General features: G+C 43.1%; 2 protein-coding genes and 1 long non-coding RNA gene across 3 annotated transcripts; 1 reads left to right on the top strand and 2 right to left on the bottom strand.

The window, feature by feature from the left end:
* Positions 1 to 252: 252 nt before the first annotated feature.
* LOC125970220 (uncharacterized) lies at positions 253 to 5,078 on the bottom strand. The gene is made up of 2 exons (XM_049722280.2): positions 2,091 to 5,078; positions 253 to 1,607 (listed from the first exon to the last, which is right to left on the bottom strand). Exons 1-2 carry the CDS (start codon positions 4,711 to 4,713, stop codon positions 883 to 885), a joined length of 3,348 nt encoding a protein of 1,115 aa, XP_049578237.1. The 5' UTR covers positions 4,714 to 5,078; the 3' UTR covers positions 253 to 882.
* A 2,577-nt stretch (positions 5,079 to 7,655) lies between these two features.
* On the bottom strand, positions 7,656 to 8,824 carry LOC125970227 (uncharacterized). Its single transcript, XR_007482045.1, has 2 exons — positions 8,095 to 8,824; positions 7,656 to 8,003 (listed from the first exon to the last, which is right to left on the bottom strand). It is a non-coding gene; the product is annotated as an uncharacterized lncRNA (long non-coding RNA).
* A 1,002-nt stretch (positions 8,825 to 9,826) lies between these two features.
* LOC125970479 (lysine-specific demethylase RSBN1L) lies at positions 9,827 to 20,627 on the top strand. Its single transcript, XM_049722800.2, has 8 exons — positions 9,827 to 10,361; positions 10,603 to 10,734; positions 11,803 to 12,452; positions 15,628 to 15,765; positions 16,166 to 16,308; positions 16,522 to 16,689; positions 17,526 to 17,637; positions 18,282 to 20,627. The coding sequence occupies exons 1-8, from the start codon at positions 9,854 to 9,856 to the stop codon at positions 19,575 to 19,577; spliced, it is 3,147 nt and encodes a 1,048-aa protein (XP_049578757.1). The 5' UTR covers positions 9,827 to 9,853; the 3' UTR covers positions 19,578 to 20,627.
* Positions 20,628 to 20,957: the final 330 nt, after the last annotated feature.

Raw genomic sequence — 20,957 nt, forward strand, 5'->3', positions numbered from 1 at the left:
AACTACATGTAGATAGTAAATACGATAACGATGTATGTGCCCTGCGATTGGCTGGCGACCAGGGTTTATTATTGCATGTCTGCACCGAAATATTGATGCTGATGTCAAAATGTTTTTTTCTCTCTGTGTTTATTCAATGTGCTTATTATGAAGAACAAACCACGAAAATGAGTCCATAGCACTTGTTATAGTTAAAAATAAAATAATTGCCTTTATAAACGAACACATAGTGTTAGAAGAACAAAACCAAACTTTGTTCGTTTATGTTCCGCTTTAATTTGCAGGGTTTTTTTAATAGAAAGAAAAGTACAAACGTTTAAGTCCATTAACCTTTTAAATACTTTCAAGCATCAATAGAAGAAAATAACTAGTTACAAGAAATTGCACTTTGGTTTGAATATATATGAGCCACAATGAATGGAAGGCATATTATCTAAACAAAACTAAGTACACCCTCAATTACCACATGCTCGGTTCACGCTCAGTTGCCACCATACTCAATATTTTCTTTTTCATTTATACTTCATTGAGTCCATTTAAACCGAGGGCTCCTTTTACGTCAGCACACAATTTACTGTAGAAATAAGGTTTTCCACTAGGCGGAAGCATTTCGCCAAAGAGGCCAGCAGGTTTGTGCTTGAGTACTATTTTTGCCTAGAGTTAATATAAAAGAGTGCAAAATGACAGTTGTCGAGATTGATACATTACTCAAAAAAGGTTCTGACTGTTGAGCTTTTGGTAGACCTTTCAAGATGAGCCTAAAAAGCTAATTAATTTACTTGTAAATGTTTGAATGCTCGCTGAACTGTTTTTGGGGGTCCATCCTTCCATTTCACCCAATATCCAGAACTTATTTTCAAGTAGTGCATAACAATCATACATTTATGATAAAAATCCCTTTGGCCGAATCATCATCCTGACTGTTTTAAAAGAATGCCTTTCATTTGTGAGGTAGTACTCAGTGGAGATATTGTGCCAGGCTCCCCAATATATCCCATCACGTACCCCTTTGTACTTCCTAAAGTAGTACCTTCCATTGAGATTTGCTGCCATACATGCATCAAACCACCAACCGGAGCTGTAGTAAGCCCCACAGTTCCCAGATGGGTAGCGATCATTGTCCCGGTCTGGGGTGGTAAAGGCCTGATTGTTGTGGTCGTAGGTGGAGCTGAAGCGAAGCGCATCTCCCGCTGTTCCGGAATAACCCCCCACAGTCAGCCTGTAGCGCATCCTTTCGCTCGCCACTCTAAAGTGCTCGTACTCTGCATACCTTGCCACCCCAGAGAGGTCCTGCAGCTCCACCCGCAGTGTCATGTCCCGGCCCCGGGTCAAGAGATGGATATATTCATTCCCCAACCAGAACTCCCCTCCGCTCAGAAGCTTCCCGAAGCCCGATCGGTACTCGGCCCAGGTGCGGTTGAAGCTGACGCTGCCGTCTTGCCGGAGCTGCAGGAGGGTCCATCCTCCACCCTGTACCTCCATGTCACACAAGACTGGAAAACCTCTGCCGGCGTGGAGATCCGGAGTCACGCGGTAGATGCCACTTTTCATAGCCCGCCCTCTGACTTGGTGGTCTGAGCAGTCCCTCCTCAACGCAGAAACTGCACCTGAGGAACATTTGATGGCACCACCAATCACAAGCTTGTCTTTTATTGGCAGGGGTCTTAATTTTGTATTCATAACACAGTGATGACTAAAGATTACCTCCCAGAAGCAAAAAGCCTCATTTAGGAAAGTACACAACTGATCCTAAAGTCAAAACTGCTTTAAAGATTGCCCGATTACTTTTTTTTTTTTTGGTTCTGAATGTGGAGTTGGGCTTTTGGTGCTGCTCAGTGCAGATGCCGATATTCTCTCGAGAGCTACAGGGTCATTCCGAATTCAAAAATGAATTCAAAATTCCCAAAATGTATTACCTCTAACATAAAGCTGGGCTGTAGCAATATAAAAACAATACGTACATGTGATTCATTGAATAGATGCTTGCTTTTAATCTTACAGAATATAGTAAATACTTTAGTTTTTGGTTTGGGATACACACTAATGTGAATCTAAGCAGATGGTATGACTTGAAAATTTGTATCTCTGACCTTCAGATGGTATCAGCATCATTGACCCGCTGGCTGGCCTGCTCTCCCCCTCATTCCGTTCTGGCAAATCTTTCGAATGCCTTCCATTTGAGCCCAATTGGCTGCCGTTGAAGAACGCGGCAGCCACCTGCTTGATTTTCACACGCAGCTCCCGAGCGCTTGACGTTGACGATTCAGCAACCGGGCGGGCCTCGGGGTGAGGAGTAGTAGTAGTTGTTGAGCTGAAGTCAGAGCTGGTGGTGGTCTGGACAGTAGGGGAAAGGGGTTGGATAGTCTTCTGCAGGGCTGCTGCATCAGCTCGAGCATGCAGATTTGTCTTTGTGGAGCCTGGATTAGTGCTCGGAATAACACTGTGAGTCACGATTGGTTGTGTTGATTTTGGAATTGATGAAGGTTTCCCTGTTGATTGTGGCCTCAGATCAGACACCCCCTCGCTGTTTAGTCCCACCGGGAGCCTGCTTAGGCCCTTGAAGGTTTTTGGAGTGATGGGTTTTGTTGTGCTGGGTTTGGACTTTGTGTCTGCTTGGGAATGAGTCACCTCAGCCATTTGTGAAACCGGACTAGGAGTTGGTGGAAAGTGAGCATTATAGAAATTACTGGTTGTTGTCCTAATCCATTGCTGAGGTTTGGGGGTTGTGGTGTTCTGATTTGGTTCAGTTGGTGTTGCTCCTGGCTCCGGCATCAATCTGGTTGGTGGTCTGTCACTTGAGAGAGACCTGAGTTGAGATTTGTTATCGGACTCCTCACCAGGACTTTGAGTAGACACAGATTGACGGTTAGGATCAAGACGGACTTGGTTGGCTGTAGGCTTCAAGTTTGCTTTACCATTTTGATCTCTTGCAGCCTGGGACTGCTTTTGGTTTAGTTTCGGCACGTGACCACCTTTGGCCTTTCTGTTAATAATGGGTATTTTCTGGCTCGACTCCAGTCTTCGATTGGGATTAGCTGTAAATGTGGTTTCTGACTCAGAGTTCCCCGTAGAATTAGAATGAATTTCCTTCAATTTTTGTTTTTTTTTAGAATCTGGTGGGAAGTGTTGCTTTGCTTTATTTTGATCAAATTTGTCTGTTGTATTAGTTTTTAACTTTTTGTCAGGTTTTGGCTTCTGGTCAGTTTTACTGGTTTTAACAGGAACAGGTCTTTTGTTAGTTTTGACATTTTTATCTAAAGTTGGGATTTTTTCTGATTTGGGTTCTGCATTGGTTGCAGATCTTCCGTGTTGGTCAGTTGCTACCTGCAGCAGATTAGTAGTCCTGTCTTGACCATGTTTGGGTTTTTGGGTTTTGCCGTGAGTATCACTTGTCCTGTTATCAGCTCTTTGAATGTGAAACCTTTTAGTGTCATTGCCAGGTTTTAATTTAATCTCTACTTGGTTTTTTTGTGGAGATGTTTTTTGTTTGATTTTAATGTCCACTTTACGGTCATGCTTGAAGTCCTTTGGCTTGTCGTTTGCATCAGGCTTCATTCCAGGTGTATGCTTTCCCGCCGTCTTGGCTTTCAGGCCTGGTCGGTGCTTCAAGCCGGTGTTGGTGCTTGGCCACCTGCTGCTGCTGCTTTCTGTGGCTTCAGGTGAAATTGTTGTGTGAAGACTGTGATGAAGAAAGTTGGAGGTTGAACTCGATCTTGGGGGACTTGTTACATCCAACTGATTCCTTATGGTATTTGAATCAGACAAAGTTGTTTGGGTTCTTCTTGTATTAATAATATAGTAATTGGAAGTGGAACTGGAGAAAGGAAAAGTTGGAAGAGATGACGTGATCCTTTCGGTCTCATCCAAGTCTACAAGCTCCGGCCTTTGAGCTGAGATAAACGTCAACGCAGGAGTCGGGCTGATTGAAACAAAGTCTGTCGTCTGAGTGGCTTTTCTGGATGCCGACTCTCCATTGCTGTCTCTCTGCACGTTCTCTACTTCCTTTCCTCTCCCTATTCCTCCATCTTTCTTTTCAACTACTACCTCCTTATCTTTTTTTATAGACTTGCTTTTGTCCGCAAGCCCTCTGTTTTCAGTCTGTTTTAGTTTCTCATTACTCTGCCCTGCATTTATCCCCTTTTCCATTTCCTCTTTCTTCTCCTCCCAAATCTTCTCTTGATCCTGCCTCCCACGGTCCTGCGCCTTCTTTATATGCATCTTTTTCTCCATCGCATTTGTTTCATCTGGCCACATTTGATGATCTTGACTCTCTTTTTCACCTTCATGATCTTTGGCGCGTTCGCTTTCTCCCATCTCATCTTTTCCAACTGTTTCCTTCAGTATTGTCTTGTCCTGCCCGTCTCCATCTTCCAAATCTCTCTGTCCTAAACGTTGTGTTTGAGAGTGTCCCTCCTCACCATACCTGCTCTCTTGGTGTTTCCCACAGTCGCCGCACATCTTCCGCAGCTGGTCCACGTCGTCCTTCAGTGTCTGTAAATCCTTCACCAGCTTTTCCAGCTCCCGGAATTGCTCCGGCAGGTGCACAGTCATCGGCGGCAAGCTCAAGACATAGGGGCACCCGGTCCGCCCAAGTCCGCATGGCCCCCCTGCCCGCACGGTGCCAACGCATTGCCCCAATCCATCGTTCCCCTCCCAAGAGAGGGTGGAGGAGGCCAACAAAGTCAAAAATGTGTACAGTGCTGTCAACTTCATCTCGAGTCACAAGAGTGAGAGGAGGAGAGCGGAGAGGTTTAAAATAGAGCCACCTCGGTCGGTCAGTGAGGAGGCGGCAAGGTGGGCGGGAGAAGACAACTGAAGGAGGTGGGGTGGTTTGATAGCACTTTTAAGTCCACAAGGAGAGAAAAAGAGATCCAAGCTTTTTTGTTGATGGAAACAGGTGGGAAAACTCTGAGTAACAGGAGGCTACAGTCTGTTCTCACACTTATTATGAAAGATTAACTGAGATGTCAAGGGAATTATTATTGAGATTGTACAAAACAGTCTTTGTTTTGGAAAATACCTGCAATTGGTAAAAATCTGTGACAGGGAGTGTCAAAGAAACTCTACTAAGGACATCAAAAATTGATTTGGCTTTAATCAGAGGAACTTTAAATTGTGGCGGGTATGTGCTGACTTCCATTTAACACGAATTTGATTGGGATTAATTCTGAGCAAAGCCGCAGCCCCAGTTAAAGAGGGTGTGCGCACTTGTGCAATCATTATCACATTTGTTTATTTTGATTTCCCCACTTTAGAATATATTTTATTCAGTTGTGCAGGTTATAATGATCCTCGTCTCATTAAAAAAAACTGGCATTTAACAGCGAGTGGTGTTTAATATATCATGCACTGTAACTAATGAGGATCACATTGTGTAATGGATGAGAGCGCTCAAGAAACATTCTCACTGCATGCTGTAATGCAAATGTGATCAGACTAGAAGATATATGCATTTGTGTCACACTTGCAGATGTGACACGTGAGACATACTTCATGTAATCATTTTTAATGATTGCTTGTTGGTTGTGTCATCTTTTTTTTTTTTTTAAGGATGGAAAAGATGTCTCAGGTTAAAAAAGGTCATTTCTTAAATCTATTGAAGTACAGTCTTTATTGTATCTAACTCATGTAGAAATAGTCAAGTCATACTTTTGCGCACTGTATTAAATATTTTATTAATTTTTATTTATTTAATTTTATTGAATGTGGCGAATCGATAAGTTACTGATGGTTTTCTCACCGTATTGTTTAATTTCACTCTATTTAGTTTTATTTGGGGTGACTCTGTGGCACACTGGTTAGCACGTCCGCATCACAGTTAGGAAGGAGGGTGCCGGTTCCATTTCACCTCCGACCCTCCCTGTGTGGAGTTTGCTTGTTCTCCCTGTGCCCATGTGGGTTTTCGCCGGGCACTCCGGTTTCCTCCCACATCCCAAAAACATGCTTGGTAGGCCGATTGAGCACTCCAAATTGCCCCTAGGTGTGAGTGTGAGTGCGGATGGTTGTTCGGTATAGAAAATGGATGGAAACTGGAGTGGCCACTGCAATTAAACAAAATTATACCCAAAAATATATTTGATACGGCAGGACGGTGGAGCACTGGTTAGTACGTCCGCCTCACAGTTCAGAGGTTGTGGGTTTGATGCCACCTTCAAGCCTTCCTGTGTGGAGTTTGCATATTCTCTCCGTTGTGGGAAATTGCAAGTTGGAGCGCATGGATGTCCATTTTTTGTGTGGTTTCAAACCAACAACGCCAAAAACGTAGGACAAATTGGATGGATGGATGGATGGATGGATGGATGGATGGATGGATGGATGGATGGACGGACGGACGGACGGACGGACGGACGGACGGACGGACGGACGGATTTTGTTTAATTTTGTTTGAGTTCATTTTATTTGAGTAATGTAGAGTAAGCAGCCTCATGTGGTTTGCTAAACTCACTGTATTGTTGATCTTTTTTTAATTTACTTTAATATTTTTATTAGATTTTATTCTCTTTCATGTAGTAGACATTTGTCATAAGAAGTCTGTGGGTTACTCAACTCACTCAGTTCAATTTAATTGAATTAGTTTGATTTTACTGTTTTTATTAATGTAGAGAACAGGCTGTTTCTCTTGTGATTTGCTGAGCTCAGTGTGTATTAGCTATTTAATTAGATTTCATTTAGCTAGAATTTAATTGCTCTTCTTAGCGTAGCAATGAGATGAGGCGAGCCTCTCTTGTGGGTTGCTAAGCTCACTGTGTATTTCTGTTCTAGTGTTTTGTTAAAGCATTTGACTGGTCTCCTCACCTCCGCCCAGCAACGTTATGTTTTTATCACTCACTTATTTGTGTGTTTGTTCGGGGGATTTCTAAAAGAGAAAAAAAACTCAGGCCTTTGCCACAACACGTGAAGGAGTGGTGCACCGGCCAAAAGGAGCCCATAAAATTTTGGTGGGGATCCGGCTAATGGTGCAGATCCAGGGAATGTGTTTTTCCACTTGTGTTAACATTGCGACATCGGATCTTTTGGTTGTTTTCATTCATTTCTACTTGTATAACGTGTGATCTTACGCACAAAATATGCAGGAGGTGGGTACTGATGAGCACTTTGGTAGGACTGATGATACTTGGCGGAGGTCTGCGCTCTGAGCACCACTCTAACTTTAAACCTACTTCTTCTGACCTTTTGAATTGTTATTTTCTGCCTCCCGGCTGGCTGGTTGTTATGACGACATTGAGGCTGGAGACATTTTTCAGCTGTCTTTTTAATAATGACAAAGGAATCTGGCTTCGAGTGTGGGAAACACACTCTTTTAAATGGAACATCAAGTAGATATTTTGTCTATATTAAAAAATAGTAGTTTTTGTCATGCAACTGGTTAGAAAGAGTGGGGTCCTATGTGGCCCTCCATGATGAAATTTTCCATGCTTGAACTGCACCATATCCATTGAATTAAAGCATAAAACCATGATGCACAAACTGTCTAATTCTTTACATCCAAGTCATTTGTATATGTTTTTATAAACTACATTTCTTTAGCGTGCCATTTTTTTTATTGAAAAAAACGTTACAAAAAAATAATTTGAGTTTTTTGTTTTGTTTTTTTCTGGAACAAATTAATGCCATTCACATTCATTTCATGGGGAAATGATGATTTGAGACCCAAGTGTTTTGAGATAGAATTAAGCATGTATTTGTAAGCCAATGCACCATTGTTCTTAAATAACATTCCAGGCTTCTATACAGTCAGGTGCTTGTTTGACAACTGTTGGTAGGTAAAACCATGAACACATCCACACACCTCAGCACTTTAATATACAATGACCAAATGTGCTACAGAAATGTTTACACTTTGGGGAGATGGCTGTCTGAATAAAAGGGTCCCATCCAACCGTTTCTTCTACCGCTCATCCTCATTTCACTGTTAACGCAGAACACCCTGAACTGGTTGCCAGCCAAATGCAGGGAACATAAAGACATTCATATCTATGGAAAATTTAGGATCTTCAGGAAACCTGCCATTCATCGAGTGAACATAAGGGAAAAGTTCAGTGGGATGGATGGATGGACAGAATACAATTGTATAATTGAAATGGGTGCTTTTACCAGAACGTGGTCGTGGACCATTCTTAAGAACAGCTTCTTCTCTAGGCTTTTACCCATTTATGGACAGCAGGTTGTCGTCCTCAAGGTGCCCTCCTTGTGAACACTGTTTTGAATTCCCCCGAGTGAGTCGCCTTGGCCCACTCTCTGTCCTGGCTGGTGTAAACAATGTGCTCCCTCGCCAATAAAGCAAACATCTGACCATTTGTTCTGACAGTTCGTTGGTCCAGACAAGCAGGGAGGCCACTTAATCTCCATCCAAGTGATATTGCTGAAAAAAAGCTTGAGATCTACCTAGATCATTTACAGGCTCATATCTGTCTTCATCCCATGGATCACTTCTGTATCCCAACTCATCTTTTTGTCTTTTGTCACGCACTCATATTCACTTGATGCTTCATAAGATGGGACATTCTTTCTCCATGTGTCAAGATGACTTTTACCCGGCGCCTAAAAACAACTGGATGTGTCCCGTCACATCTGGAATGGATTAGCTGTGATGAGCAAACTCCAGATAAAACCTTGTCGGCCCATCAATCAGTCACTAACCTAAATACCTGCATACCATTAGGACATTGATGATGGACATTAATTTTCCAAAATCAGGATGTCAAGGGTAAGGATATGGTAATACTAGATGGGATGCCATGGCCTGATTAGCCAGGGTTAGTTTAATATATGGCAATCATCCATTCATCTGTTTTCTATAGCCTTGCCTCATTAAGGAGCAGGCGAGCTGATTTATGGAAGAAAGGTGGAATACACCCTAGACTGGTCGACAGCCAATCACAGGGCACATATAGACAATCATTAAAAAATATGGACGATTTAGAATAACCAGACAAGGCCCAGCCAAGCACGGGGAGAACATGCAAACTCCATACACAGGAAAGCCAGAGCTGAGATTTTAACCCAGAACCAGTGAGGCAGGCATGCTAACCACTCCAAATTAAAAGCAACATACAAATTGAAATTACTTTCACTTGGGAGCCACTCACTTTAACCATGTGTGACCACACTTAGTAGCACGATTGACTGATGAGCAATTTTTCAAACAAATGAATGTACTGTACTGAATTGTATGTAACTTTACTGCTCTCTAGCGACGTTAAAAGAAATTGCAAGTTGGCGCGCATGGAACTGCATTTTTGTTGTGGTTAGGGACCAACAACGGCTTTAACAAAACGGAGGGCGGACGGATGGATGCGAGAGAAAATAAATCAACACAGCAACAATCTCTTCACAAACACACTCCTATTAATTATATAAAACATAGCCAAAACAAATCAGAGCTATGTAATCAAAACTAGGAGAGGGGAACAAAATGAAAAGATATTGGATTATTACAGATATTAGCTCATTTGTGTTTTTTGTCTCCTTGTATCATGTTTTTAACCATTATATATTTTATATTTTTAAATAAATGAAGAATATTTAATGCATGTGATTCTGTTGTTATTAATAACAATAATAACCATTATTATTATTATCATCATCATCTCTGATATGGTTTATGCTCAACTTTACTTTTGTTACAGTTGATTTTTAAAGACTTCTTAATAACGTGAAGTTGACGTGCCTAGGAAATTAAGAGTGTTTTTCTTTCATATTAAACAGTCACTTTTCAAGTTGTTCATAAGCACACTTCCTTCCGTGTTGCTTTTCATTCTCTCGGACGTGCCTACGTAGGCATCTAAGCCCCGCCTCCCATTGGCTCTGACGCACCAGTTACGTCTGGCCGTAAAAAATAGAAACTTCCAAGATGGCCGAGTCCGTGGACTCCATGCATTTCGCAGCGAACAGCCAAACAAATTCCCCCCAAGCGCTGTTAGCTAAACGGCCGCCGGGGATCCGACCGCAGTCTTCCAGCGACATTCACCCGCCTCCCTCAAAGAAGGTCCGCGTGGAGGAGAAGCGACCCAAGCACCGGAAAGTCAACGGAGAGGTGTGCGCAGGGGAAAAACACAACGGGAAACCGAGTTGTGGGAGCCCAGCGAAATGGAGTTTCGGCCCGGCCAAGGCGAGCCACTCCGCCGCCCCCACCGCCACCGCGGTGGTGGTGCCAGGAGCAGCAGCGACTCCCGCACGAAAAATATTCAAAATAAGCAACTTCCTCGCCTCGCCGTCCAAAGAAAAACGGGCAAAAGAGAAGCGGCATAGAGAGAAAAGCGGCGAAGCGCAGCGCAGTTCGGCCGCGGCTGTGGAGAAAGTCAGCCCCGCTAGCTGCTATACAAAGACCGAGAACGGCGACATGAAGACGCCACAGAGAGGTAAGAGCATACGCTCTTGCGCTTCACTGCTTTTCCTACTCAAATTCTGAGCAAACTGCATGCTTGTGATCAAAACATCTGTTGAAATATTACATAACGGGGCTTGTGCCGCAGGCCACTGTGCGCGCATCAGGCCCCGATTGCAATGCATGCGAACCACTCACTCACACGTGGAAGTGTTTGTCACTTCACTTCAGGGTGGATGTTGATAACAATGTCATTTTTGGTGCCTTCCCTCCAGATCACAACAGCAAAGACAAGGAGCGAGACAGCAAGAAGGAAAGGAGCAGCAAAGAGTGGAAAAACCACAAATTGCCGCCAGAACGTGACATCTCAAAGGAAAACGGGGAAGTGGTGTTCCCTCTTCAGAGGGGTAAGTAAAAACAGCCCGAGCTCACATCAAAACTTGGAATCACACCTTACATCAAAGTGCAAAATCGCCGTCTAACGTCTCTAGTGATGCCCCGTTTATCACAGGGGATATATTCCGAACACATAGAGCTCTGGACGTTAATGTCACAAACCCCACAATGCACTATGCCAAACGTAAACACAGCGGCTTTGCCAGTATCGAAAACATGTCGCTTCTTTGAATAAACGCAAAAGCCACACTTTCAAAATGGTAGACAATAAGAAGACTAAATTGTAGCGCTTTTTGTACTGCCGGCCCACCAGGGGGATTTCGTAATTAGTGCACTCGTTTGGTTGGCCATGGCATCATAAATATTGGTTTATAACTTTTAAACATGAGGTGTGACATCAGTAAAACTGCCATTTTGTTTACACGATAATTGTTAGCAGCACTCGTCCTCTTGTCAACTTATGCGAAATATGATAGTTGAGGCGAAAACCTGCTTTCTAGTAAGAAATCCCATTTCCTACTAATGTAGAGAAAAGGAGGATGTGCCTGTCACTTAGTAACGTCAGCCATCACATGCTGGATGCCGCTAGCTAGCAAATCGCAAATGACACAACTGGATGGATTTAAAATTGAACCACAACAATAACCAGTTCGGGAAATGGATCGATGGTTAAGTCAGACCACTCTCGGATCTGCCAATGTATGGTGGGGGATCATGGAGATTAAAGCTAGTTATTTTTACCTTAAAACTAGCGTATCCGATGTGGGCAGACAGCCAACGTCATAATGCTTTTACTTTGAATGTCTCTTAGTCAAAGCCCCAATTATAAATGACACATGCGAACCATCCTCTCATTAGCTGATGCTTGCGTCACTCAGGAGGCCAAGCCAATAACAAATACAACAGTAAAACCAATTGGGCCAGAAAAAATCCCCGCACCTCACATGCATCATGTTTATTAATGCAGAACAATTTTTTTAACCAATTACACAATTAATCGTTGGGATAATCGATTGAATACTCTTATTAAAAATGTTTGCTAGCTGCAGCCCTCATTTTTAATCTATTGTCCATCTCAGAGCCCAAGGAGAAGCCCAAAGCCAGCTCCCAAGAAGACCTCTTGCTCAAGAAGCTGAAGAAGAAAAAGAAAAAGAAGCACAAAGATGTCGAACGAGCTAAAGAGAGACACGGCCGCCCTAAAATGTACCACCGCTCGTGCCAGACTGTTTATTCCGGAGTCTCTCTCGGATTGGCCGAGTTCCTCAGGCGAATTAACGGCAACAGCGGCAGTGGCACGGGCCTACTTCACAGCACGCAGCGCCAGGACCCGCCTTCCTTACCTGCCATGCTCAGAGACGGACTGGGCTACAGTTCACCGCTCCACTGCACGCCCATGCCGAGTCTGCCCGGGCTGGAGTTCGGCCACCTCATCCACGTGGAAATGCAGGCCAATGGCGGCGCGTCTGTCGCGCACGCCTACAGCGAGCAGCTCTCGGCCCTGTCGCCGGCCGAGATGCAGCGCTTCGCCCAGGAGTTTGTCACCTTGTCGTTCAGCGAGGACGAAGCCCAGGCGGCGTGTTTTGTTATGGGCATCATCCACGGAGCGGCGTCCTACCTCCCGGACTTCCTGGATTACTTCTCCTACAAATTCCCCAACGCTCCGGTCAAGATGGAGGTGCTCGGGAAGAAGGACATCGAGACCACCACCATGGCCAACTTCCACACTCAGGTGAGCTTGTTGGGTAGTTGTTTGTACTCTTGTCTCGGGCTGCAAAAGGGTAAAAAGTTTCCAATAAATTCCACAGAAACCTTACGAGTGAAATAATATGAATTAACTGGCAATCGAGGGGTTATTTAATAGAAAGGTTTGATTTGCAAGCCTAAATATAAACACTTGTGCATACTAGATAGCGCTCCTTGCCTGCATGCAAATGTTCGCCAACAGTTTTAGTGAAATTTGGAATTTTACAGTATAGGCAAAGGTCTGCTGACCATTTGGTGAAGACTGGCGACCTTGAACGAAAGCTGACGAGCGCGAGCGGCAACGTTCGCCGCCTTTGCAAACATGCGATTGTTCCACCCCTAGGTGTGATAGGGGCTTTTGCATTACGCTGCAAAAAAAAAAACAATTATGGGAAGCGGACCTAAACTTCAGCGCCGGAAGATCAGCGTGGGCCACCGTGATTGAGTTGACTCCCTTATCTGTATTGCAGTCCACAAGGATTCCATTTTTAAGTTGTCTTGGTGAAACAAATGAAGAACTAAACTACAACTCAACTTATTGTGACATGAATTCATTTCTAAAAGTGAGGCTCTTACTCCACCTTGAGCCCACACTTAATGCTGAGTGATGCCTCATTGCGCTTTGAGCAATTTCACTAAACAAGCACACCTCATACCCGTTGGATGACTCGAATGCAAAAAGGTCACCGCCGTTTCCTGATCCTAAAAGTTGCAGTTCATTCAAAAGCTGGCCTTCATTCTGACATTAGCCAACAAAGCAATTGTTCGTGTTTCATGTTCACTACAATAGGTGTTTGAGTCCATTTTATAGTGACATTAATCATTTTAGGACATAACATTTTCCTCGAATTATTAAGTTGTATTTGACTTTTAATTATGTTTTTAAACTGCTTTGCATAACAGTAATATTGATAAAGGATTCAACCTGCCTTGTTTTTGGCGAATACATGACACACCAACTACCTCACCGCATTTTATTGCTGGCCATTATGTTGGTCTCTTAGAGCAATAAGAGGTTTTGGAGTTGCCACTTGGTGTAAAAAGTTTGAGAACCACTGGGTCAGTGTACTATATTTTGCTTTTGTAAACAACTGTAACATAAGAATCAGTACGCCACAACCTAATACCCATGTATTTTGAACCCACCATTTGCAACATAGCCGTCCTGCAAAAACGTCGACTCTTCTTTGACGATGTACGAAAGGTTTGAAGAACCAAGAATGTAAATTACACATCACCAAGCATCTAATTATATCCACGACGTAGCGCTGCAGCGCGGTCCTGGATACAACTGCACTTAAATTATATTCCGCTTCAGCAGCAGCAGCCGTAAAATCTGCCTCCCGCGCATTCGCACACTGCAAGGGACCCATTTAGGTCACACTAACCTAAAATTATTTCATCCAGGCCCACCCTCTTTGTAATCAGATTACTTCGTTACCTCCGTACAGCAACACGATGGTAGGCTCTCTCCTGATGCTTGATTATTAGCATGTTTTCTTATTTGAGCTGCTTTGGGATTCATGTAAAGAGATCGATTTTTAGTATAGTAGCTGTTGAGTGAGTAATTAAAAAGTGGCCTTTTGTCTTTATGAGCTAGCTGTGAGAGTATTGGGATACACTTTGACAGCACGTCTTGGCCTAAATGCACAAATAAAAGCTAACACGAAACTTGCATTTAAGCTCTCATTCTCGTTGAAGAAAGTAAAAGAAGTGACACACCACAGTGGTAGTAACAAACTCTGCGCACTTGAAGTGGAAAAAGCGTTTGGAGTTTTTGCTCTCAGGTGGCACAATTGAGAAATGCATCATGACAGCTTTTGTAGAAAAACATGCATGAAACCTGATTTCACGTTCGAGCGACTAAAGATTTTTTTTGCTGTTGTCGTCAAGGCTAAGCGGGTCGAAACATGGATGGATGGATTGATTGTAATTTGACAAATTTCTAGTCACAGTCGATTAATTGATGACATAATTATTTGTCAGCACTGTACCGCAGTTCCCAACTGTTTTTGTGCCACAGACAGGTTTCATATTATAATGTGCTTCAATGGAGTGGCAGAAAAACAAATAAAGTCAAATAATTAAAACCACAACACGCCATGACACTGAATGCTGTTGTTTTAGTGAGCAGGAGACCGAAGCTATATTTTTGTTGAAACTCACTTGTTGCCTGCGCATTGTTGGGCGTTTACCAACAAAGATGTAGCTTCTCTTTGTATCGCTGCACTCGTCCCTCATCGCTGGTCTGCTGTTAGGATTTTTTTTCTTTTCTTTTTTTTTTAATGAGTCGCGGCGGGGCTAGCCGAAGCTATCAAGGCTAAATGCTCTGCTCATCACTGACTGACCGGAAGACAAGATGCCAAAATACATGTGATTCGCAATAAATTGAGCAGTAGTAAAGTCTTTTTGTGTTTTAGTTCAAAGCTTAGATCTGATCAGTCTCCGTCTGTGAATCCAGCAGCATCACATCCTGTCACACTGCAGCAGCACTCTTTGACTTTTCCCCCCTTCAACATGTGTCAGCACTTTTGCCTCCTGCTCGTTGCTTCAACACTCCACTCTGGCTGGAAAAAATACTTATCTGAAAGTGTCATGAGTTTGGTTTCTGGTTTTGAATGAATAGTTAATCAAATGTGGTGTTTTAATCATTTATTTTCCAAGTTCCTTCTGACTTTTTTTGGATACTTGTTTTTAACTCAAAGATAAGATATTTGAAATGACTCGCGCTCATTTTTTAGGCAGGATGTACTATGCGGGTCCAACTGCCCAATTGTAATTAAATGCCAACGTGGTGAGAACAGCAAGTGAGTTAGTACACTATTTGAAAGTACAATTTTGGCCCATTTATAGCGGCCATACTTTTCCCCAAGACTGTTAACCCGATTGACTTCAAACTTAGACTGTACCATTGCAACAACTCGGACAACAACAGGAAAGACTTTGTGAAGTTTTCAACATACTATACAAACTTTGGATTTCATCATTTCTTCTTAAGAACGCATTCTGGGTTGTAGCTCCGATCAGGGTCTTATGCTGCCGATTCCAATACCGATCACTAGCGGTGATCTGATCACTCAGTCATCGATCACGACAGTCAGTAGAGTTAATGATGTTTTCCTGGCTTCATTTCTGCTTCAACATCTGATGCGTCCCCCCAGGTGAAGCGGACATACTCCCAGGGAACGTACCGGGCCGGGGCCATGCGGCAAGTCAGCCTGGTGGGCGCCGTGGATGAGGAAGTCGGCGACTACTTCCCTGAGTTCATCCGCATGTTGGAGGACTCTCCCTTTCTGGAGGTAGTCATCCTGTCATTCATTCTGGGGGTATTCAAGTCAAGTCAAGTCAAGTTTATTTGTATAGCCCTGAATCACAAACAGTCTCAAAGGGCTTCACATAGACAAAAATTGACAATTATTCTCAAAGCATCCCCTGATCTTAAGCTCCCAATTGTGTGTAGCTACTAATCCAGTCAATTTTCCAGAAATTGTTTGGTAAATTTCCTTTGGAAATTAACCTGGAATCATATAAGCAGAACTACCTTCAGTTTAGAAAATTGCTAGTTTATTTCTAATAATTGCTGTAAATGTCCATTAATTACCATAGGTTTTCAATAGTTCCTGGAATTTTGCTGACTAAAAGTGGCCACAGAATGTCTGCTGTATTGCCTCACTTGTTTTTTTGTGTTTTTTTCAACAGCGGACTCTGCCTTGGGGAACCTTCTCCAGTCTGCGGCTGCAGAGCCCCACGGAGAGTGACGACGGCCCCATCATGTGGGTCCGACCTGGAGAACAGATGATCCCCATGGCAGATATGCCCAAGTCTCCCTTCAAAAGGAAAAGGTGGGTTCACTTTGATAGAAAACGTTCAGCTGAAAACAATTGTAAAGCTCCTGCAGTGGCATACCTGAATCTGCTCGCACAATCAATCCGCAAACAAATCAACGTCTCATAACTGCAATTTATAGCAATTCCAGCTCCTTTCCAGTTTATATTAATCATTGAAGCATTAGGGTTTTATTTTTCCGGATATCATTGTAAAGTGTTACATCACAGGTCCACCAACGAGATCAAGAACCTGCAGTACCTCCCGAGAGCCAGCGAGCCCCGCGAGATGCTGTTCGAGGACCGGACGCGAGCTCACGCCGATCACATCGGACAGGGCTTCGAGAGACAGACGACTGCCGCCGTGGGCGTGCTGAAGGCCGTACGCTGCGGGGAAGAGTGAGTGCGCACGCTTTTATGATGACTGGGCTTCACAACTCTACTTATTAACCTCTATGCACATAAGAAAAGGGTCCACTTGCGGCCCACCACATATTTTTTATTGCCTTGCCACACATAATTGGAAAAATGAATGGCCTATGACACAAGATTACAATAAAAATGTATTTTTAGAAATTAGAATTTGCTAAGATTAACATTTTATTTAAATTGCATTACAATTAAGTTTATAAAAATAGAAAAGCTGTAATTTGTTCCAATTAAAATATAATAAAGATTGAATGTAAAAAAATAATTAAAATAGAAAAAGTTGAAACGAGACAAATCAGATGCAAATTTAATGACATTTGAATGAAACTGAATTGTAATGCACTTAAAAAATAATGATATCATTGGGTTGTGTAAATGTACCACAATTTCCGGACTATAAGCCTCTACTTTTTGCACAGGATTTGAACCCTGCGGTTCATAGTACGATGTGGGTTGTCTATAGATTTTTCATAGTTTTTTTATGATATTGTAAGAGGATTTGTTTAGGTACTACAAGTATTAGAAATGATGGCATTTCATTTAAAACCCCTGCAGCTGACAGTCTGGTGTGGCTTATATATGAACAAAACCTTCCCCTCATTTTAGCTTGTGCGTTTTATATTGTGGCGCGGCTTATATTCCAGAAATTTTGGTAAATAAGAAAATATGAATGTAGTATTTATTATGTTGACGTCTTTTGTTATTGTTATGTCGATGCTAAATGAGGAAATGCATTGTTTGTGCTGTGCTGCTGCAGAATCCCAGCTGGTTTGTGTGTGTTTACGCTCAGCGTGTTTGTGTTTTAGAAGCGACACACCTGCGCGCATCACCAAAGATGTGGTGTGCTTTCACGCCGCAGACTTTCCAGACGTGGTCATGAGGCTGCAGCTGGACCTCCACGAGCCGCCGCTATCTCAGGTGTGGCCACAAATTGGCTGCTGGGTTCATTCTAACTGCTGAAATTGTCATGTGTACACTGCAGACAACATGTGAAAACAAATAACTCCATGTTCTGGCCTATGTATTTTTCTTGCGACAGACGTCGTATGTAATTCTGGGGAGCAAAAGCTTAAGCCTTGTAGTTGTAAACAAATTCTCGCGTCATTTGACTGAGGCAGAGTGAGTGACAAACCAGTGTTCTCTACTCGAACTGATTAATCGACAGAAAGACAGAGAATGGGCTTCTAATCACACTCAACCAGTAAAAAAAGATTGGCTGTGCAAAATTTCATGATTTCCAATGTGCCTTTTAGAAATGGCAACTACGCCTCTTGGCAATCTTGCAGTCTTCCCTGTACATGCACTTGATTTAACTTCCTTGCCAACACATTACGCTGGATTATTATTGATTTCCTTTACTGTAAATAAATTGAAAAAGATCTAAACCTTTTGGCACAACGCTAAAGTTGGAAGTACCCAAGCGGCAGTTGATAACAAATATTTTTCTCAATGACCTTCTTTAAATTTATTGTTGATCAATTGCGTCTTAAAGCAATCAACTCAACGTTCCTACAAGCTGGATTGTTCCTACACACAATCACATTCCCTTTTGGCATCCGCAGTGCGTCCAGTGGATCGACGACGCCAAGCTGAACCAGCTGCGGCGGGAAGGCATCCGCTACGCCCGCATCCAGCTCTACCACGACGACATCTACTTCATCCCCAGGGGCGTCATCCACCAGTTCAAGACGGTGTCGGCAGTCTGCAGCTTGGCCTGGCACATCCGACTCAAGCAGTACCACCAACACGATGTTGCGGAGGAGGAAATAGAGAAAGGTTCACCGAGGGATGTCACGTTGCATATCAAGGAGGAGCAGCTCGAGGAGAAAGTGATGAAACTGCAGGAGGAGCTACCTTCACCGCTGCCCCGTAAGGAGGAAGAGGGGTTCCAAGCACTAATAGAGAAGAAGGAAGAGGTGAAAAAGCAGGAGGAGGAGGAAGAACAATGTCCGGGTGAAGTTCAGGGGGAAGGAGGCTCTTTCTTGAAGCCGCTGCCAATCAGGAAGGAGAACTGCAGTGAGGAGGAGAAGCACCAGAAGATCGTCAAGAAGGAGCGAGGGCAGTGGGAAAAGGAAGACAGGAGTAAAGAGGAGAAGGAGAGGAGTAAAGAAGAGGACAGGAGTAAAGAGGAGAAGGAGAAAGCCAAAGAGAAGGAGAGGAATAAAGAGGAGAGGGAAAGGAGTAATGAGGAGAAGACTCAAGAGGAGAAGGAAAGGACGAAAGAGGAAAAGGACAGGACTAGAGAGGAGAAGGAAAGGAGTAAAGAGGAGAGGAAGGACAAGAGTAAAGATCGAGATCGGAAGCATAGAATAAAGGATAAGGAGAGGGAGAAGGTCAAGACTGACGTCATGGCGATGATGAAGAAGAAGGACAAGGAGGCCGGGGGAGGAGGAGGAGGAGCCACTGTCTCGCTTTTGTCTCTCAACTCGCGACTCGAGGAGATGCGAGATGGCTGCAAACACAAATCATCGCAAGGTAAGAAGGAGAAGAGCTGCCACCGGTCAGATGCTTCCACGCCCAAATCTGACGCACCCAAGTCAGAACCCAAAGCCTCGCCCAACAAACCGGCTCAGCTCAGGAGAGACGGTAAGAAAGAGGAGCCCAAGAAGCCACCCAGGACGCTCATCACGTTTGACCTCTTCAAGCCCATGGAGGCCCACCAGACGCTGGCGCTTTCTTTTAAAACCCACCACCATCACCACCAACACAGCAACACCAAGCCCGCAGACAACCGGACACTGGTTCCCTTCAAGGGAACCAAAGTGAAAAGTGGGCCGGCACTTTCGGACTCTCAAACGCAGCAGCAGCACTCGGCGCTTAAGCAGACTCTCAAAACTCACAAAGACTTCCTCGTATGAATGTCAGCCGTTTGGTTACTATTACACGCGCACACACACACACACAAACATCTACTCAGAAAAAGATTTTCGACGTGAACCTAAGATGCACTAGGACTTTCAAACTAGGTCAGTTTAACTTGAGCCAAGTGAATTTTGAAGGATTTCCCACTCGTATGCCTTTCTGTGACTCCTCCAGTCTCTGTTGCAACCTGCTGATGAAGTTCAGTCGCCTCTTCCCAAGACTGATAGTCACAGAAAGGCATGAAAGTAGACATCCTTGGAAACTGTTGGGAATTTTGCCATTAAATTCCTTGTTCCGTAGCAGCAAGTTATGCCAAATGTAGCGGAACTTTGAACAGTTTTCCACCTGGTGCATTTCTTCTCTTAAGTTTTACTTCAATATAGGCCAAACCTTTTGTGGCTTTTACACAAGCAAGATCCACTCCAACATATTCAAACAGGGGAAGACGAATGTGAGCGAAGTGTCTCTCCCCTTGCATTTTATGTTAGAGAATGTATGCTGGCATTTGTCAGTGCCTGTTAACTACTTTCTGCTTTCTTTTTTCTCTTTTTTTAATAGCTCCTACAGAAGGTACAAAACCCATTCATTTCTAAGCGACCTCTCTCTCTCTCTCTCACACATACACACACCAAAATGAAATGGCTACATTATAATGAGCTACTGAATCACTTTTGCCGTTTTTAAATGTTCTCAGTTTCAAGCACCCCAAGGGTGATGCGTTTTTTTTTTCTCTTCAGACAAGACTTCCAAACCAACACCGTGCTGTAAATTATTCTGTATGTACCAAAAAGTGTACAGCATAAATAAATGTTAGCAGCATCCACATGAGGAAATGTATACAGAAATTGCATATATTTTTTTGTAAGACGAGTTTTATTTTCCATAGAACTTATTTATATCATTTAACTGTCTTGTTTTTATTTGAGGCCAACGTACATGAACAACGTTGTTCTTTTTTTAAGTGTAAATACATTTTATTTCCTAAGATAAGACTTGGTAGTGTGATTTATATACTGATTGGAACCTCAATAAATGGTTCAAAAACATTGATGTCGCTGATCAATATTTGCCATCTTGGTTCTCTCAACTGCTGTATTAAGTGTAAATTTTGCGTTTTCAGAGAGATAATGCACATACATAAAAAGTGGACCAAAATGGTTAGGAGGAAAAAAGCTCAGATTCAATTTAACCCTTTAACAAATTGACTGCATTTTAAAAAAAAAAACTAAGCTATCGCAACATTCACAGTTTAAACATTGAATTCAGTGATTCTTCTTTGTACCTTACTTGTTTAACAATATGGTTTCCAGCGCATTCACACAAATACAAAAGCCAACATACAAGAATGTGTGTACACCAGGAGTCACCAAGTCTGG

Source organism: Syngnathus scovelli, chromosome 6, assembly GCF_024217435.2.
Source record: "Syngnathus scovelli strain Florida chromosome 6, RoL_Ssco_1.2, whole genome shotgun sequence".
NCBI classification, from domain to species: domain Eukaryota; kingdom Metazoa; phylum Chordata; class Actinopteri; order Syngnathiformes; family Syngnathidae; genus Syngnathus; species Syngnathus scovelli.

Coding starts and splice junctions, on each gene's coding strand:
- LOC125970220 (XM_049722280.2), bottom strand. CDS start 4,713: ATGAAGTTGACAGCACTGTACACATTTTTGACTTTGTTGGCCTCCTCC. Junction 1,608..2,090: donor GATGCTGATACCATCTGAAG/GTCAGAGATACA, acceptor AATGTTCCTCAG/GTGCAGTTTCTGCGTTGAGG.
- LOC125970479 (XM_049722800.2), top strand. CDS start 9,854: ATGGCCGAGTCCGTGGACTCCATGCATTTCGCAGCGAACAGCCAAACA. Junction 15,766..16,165: donor AGGACTCTCCCTTTCTGGAG/GTAGTCATCCTG, acceptor TTTTTTCAACAG/CGGACTCTGCCTTGGGGAAC. Junction 16,690..17,525: donor GCCGTACGCTGCGGGGAAGA/GTGAGTGCGCAC, acceptor TTTGTGTTTTAG/AAGCGACACACCTGCGCGCA.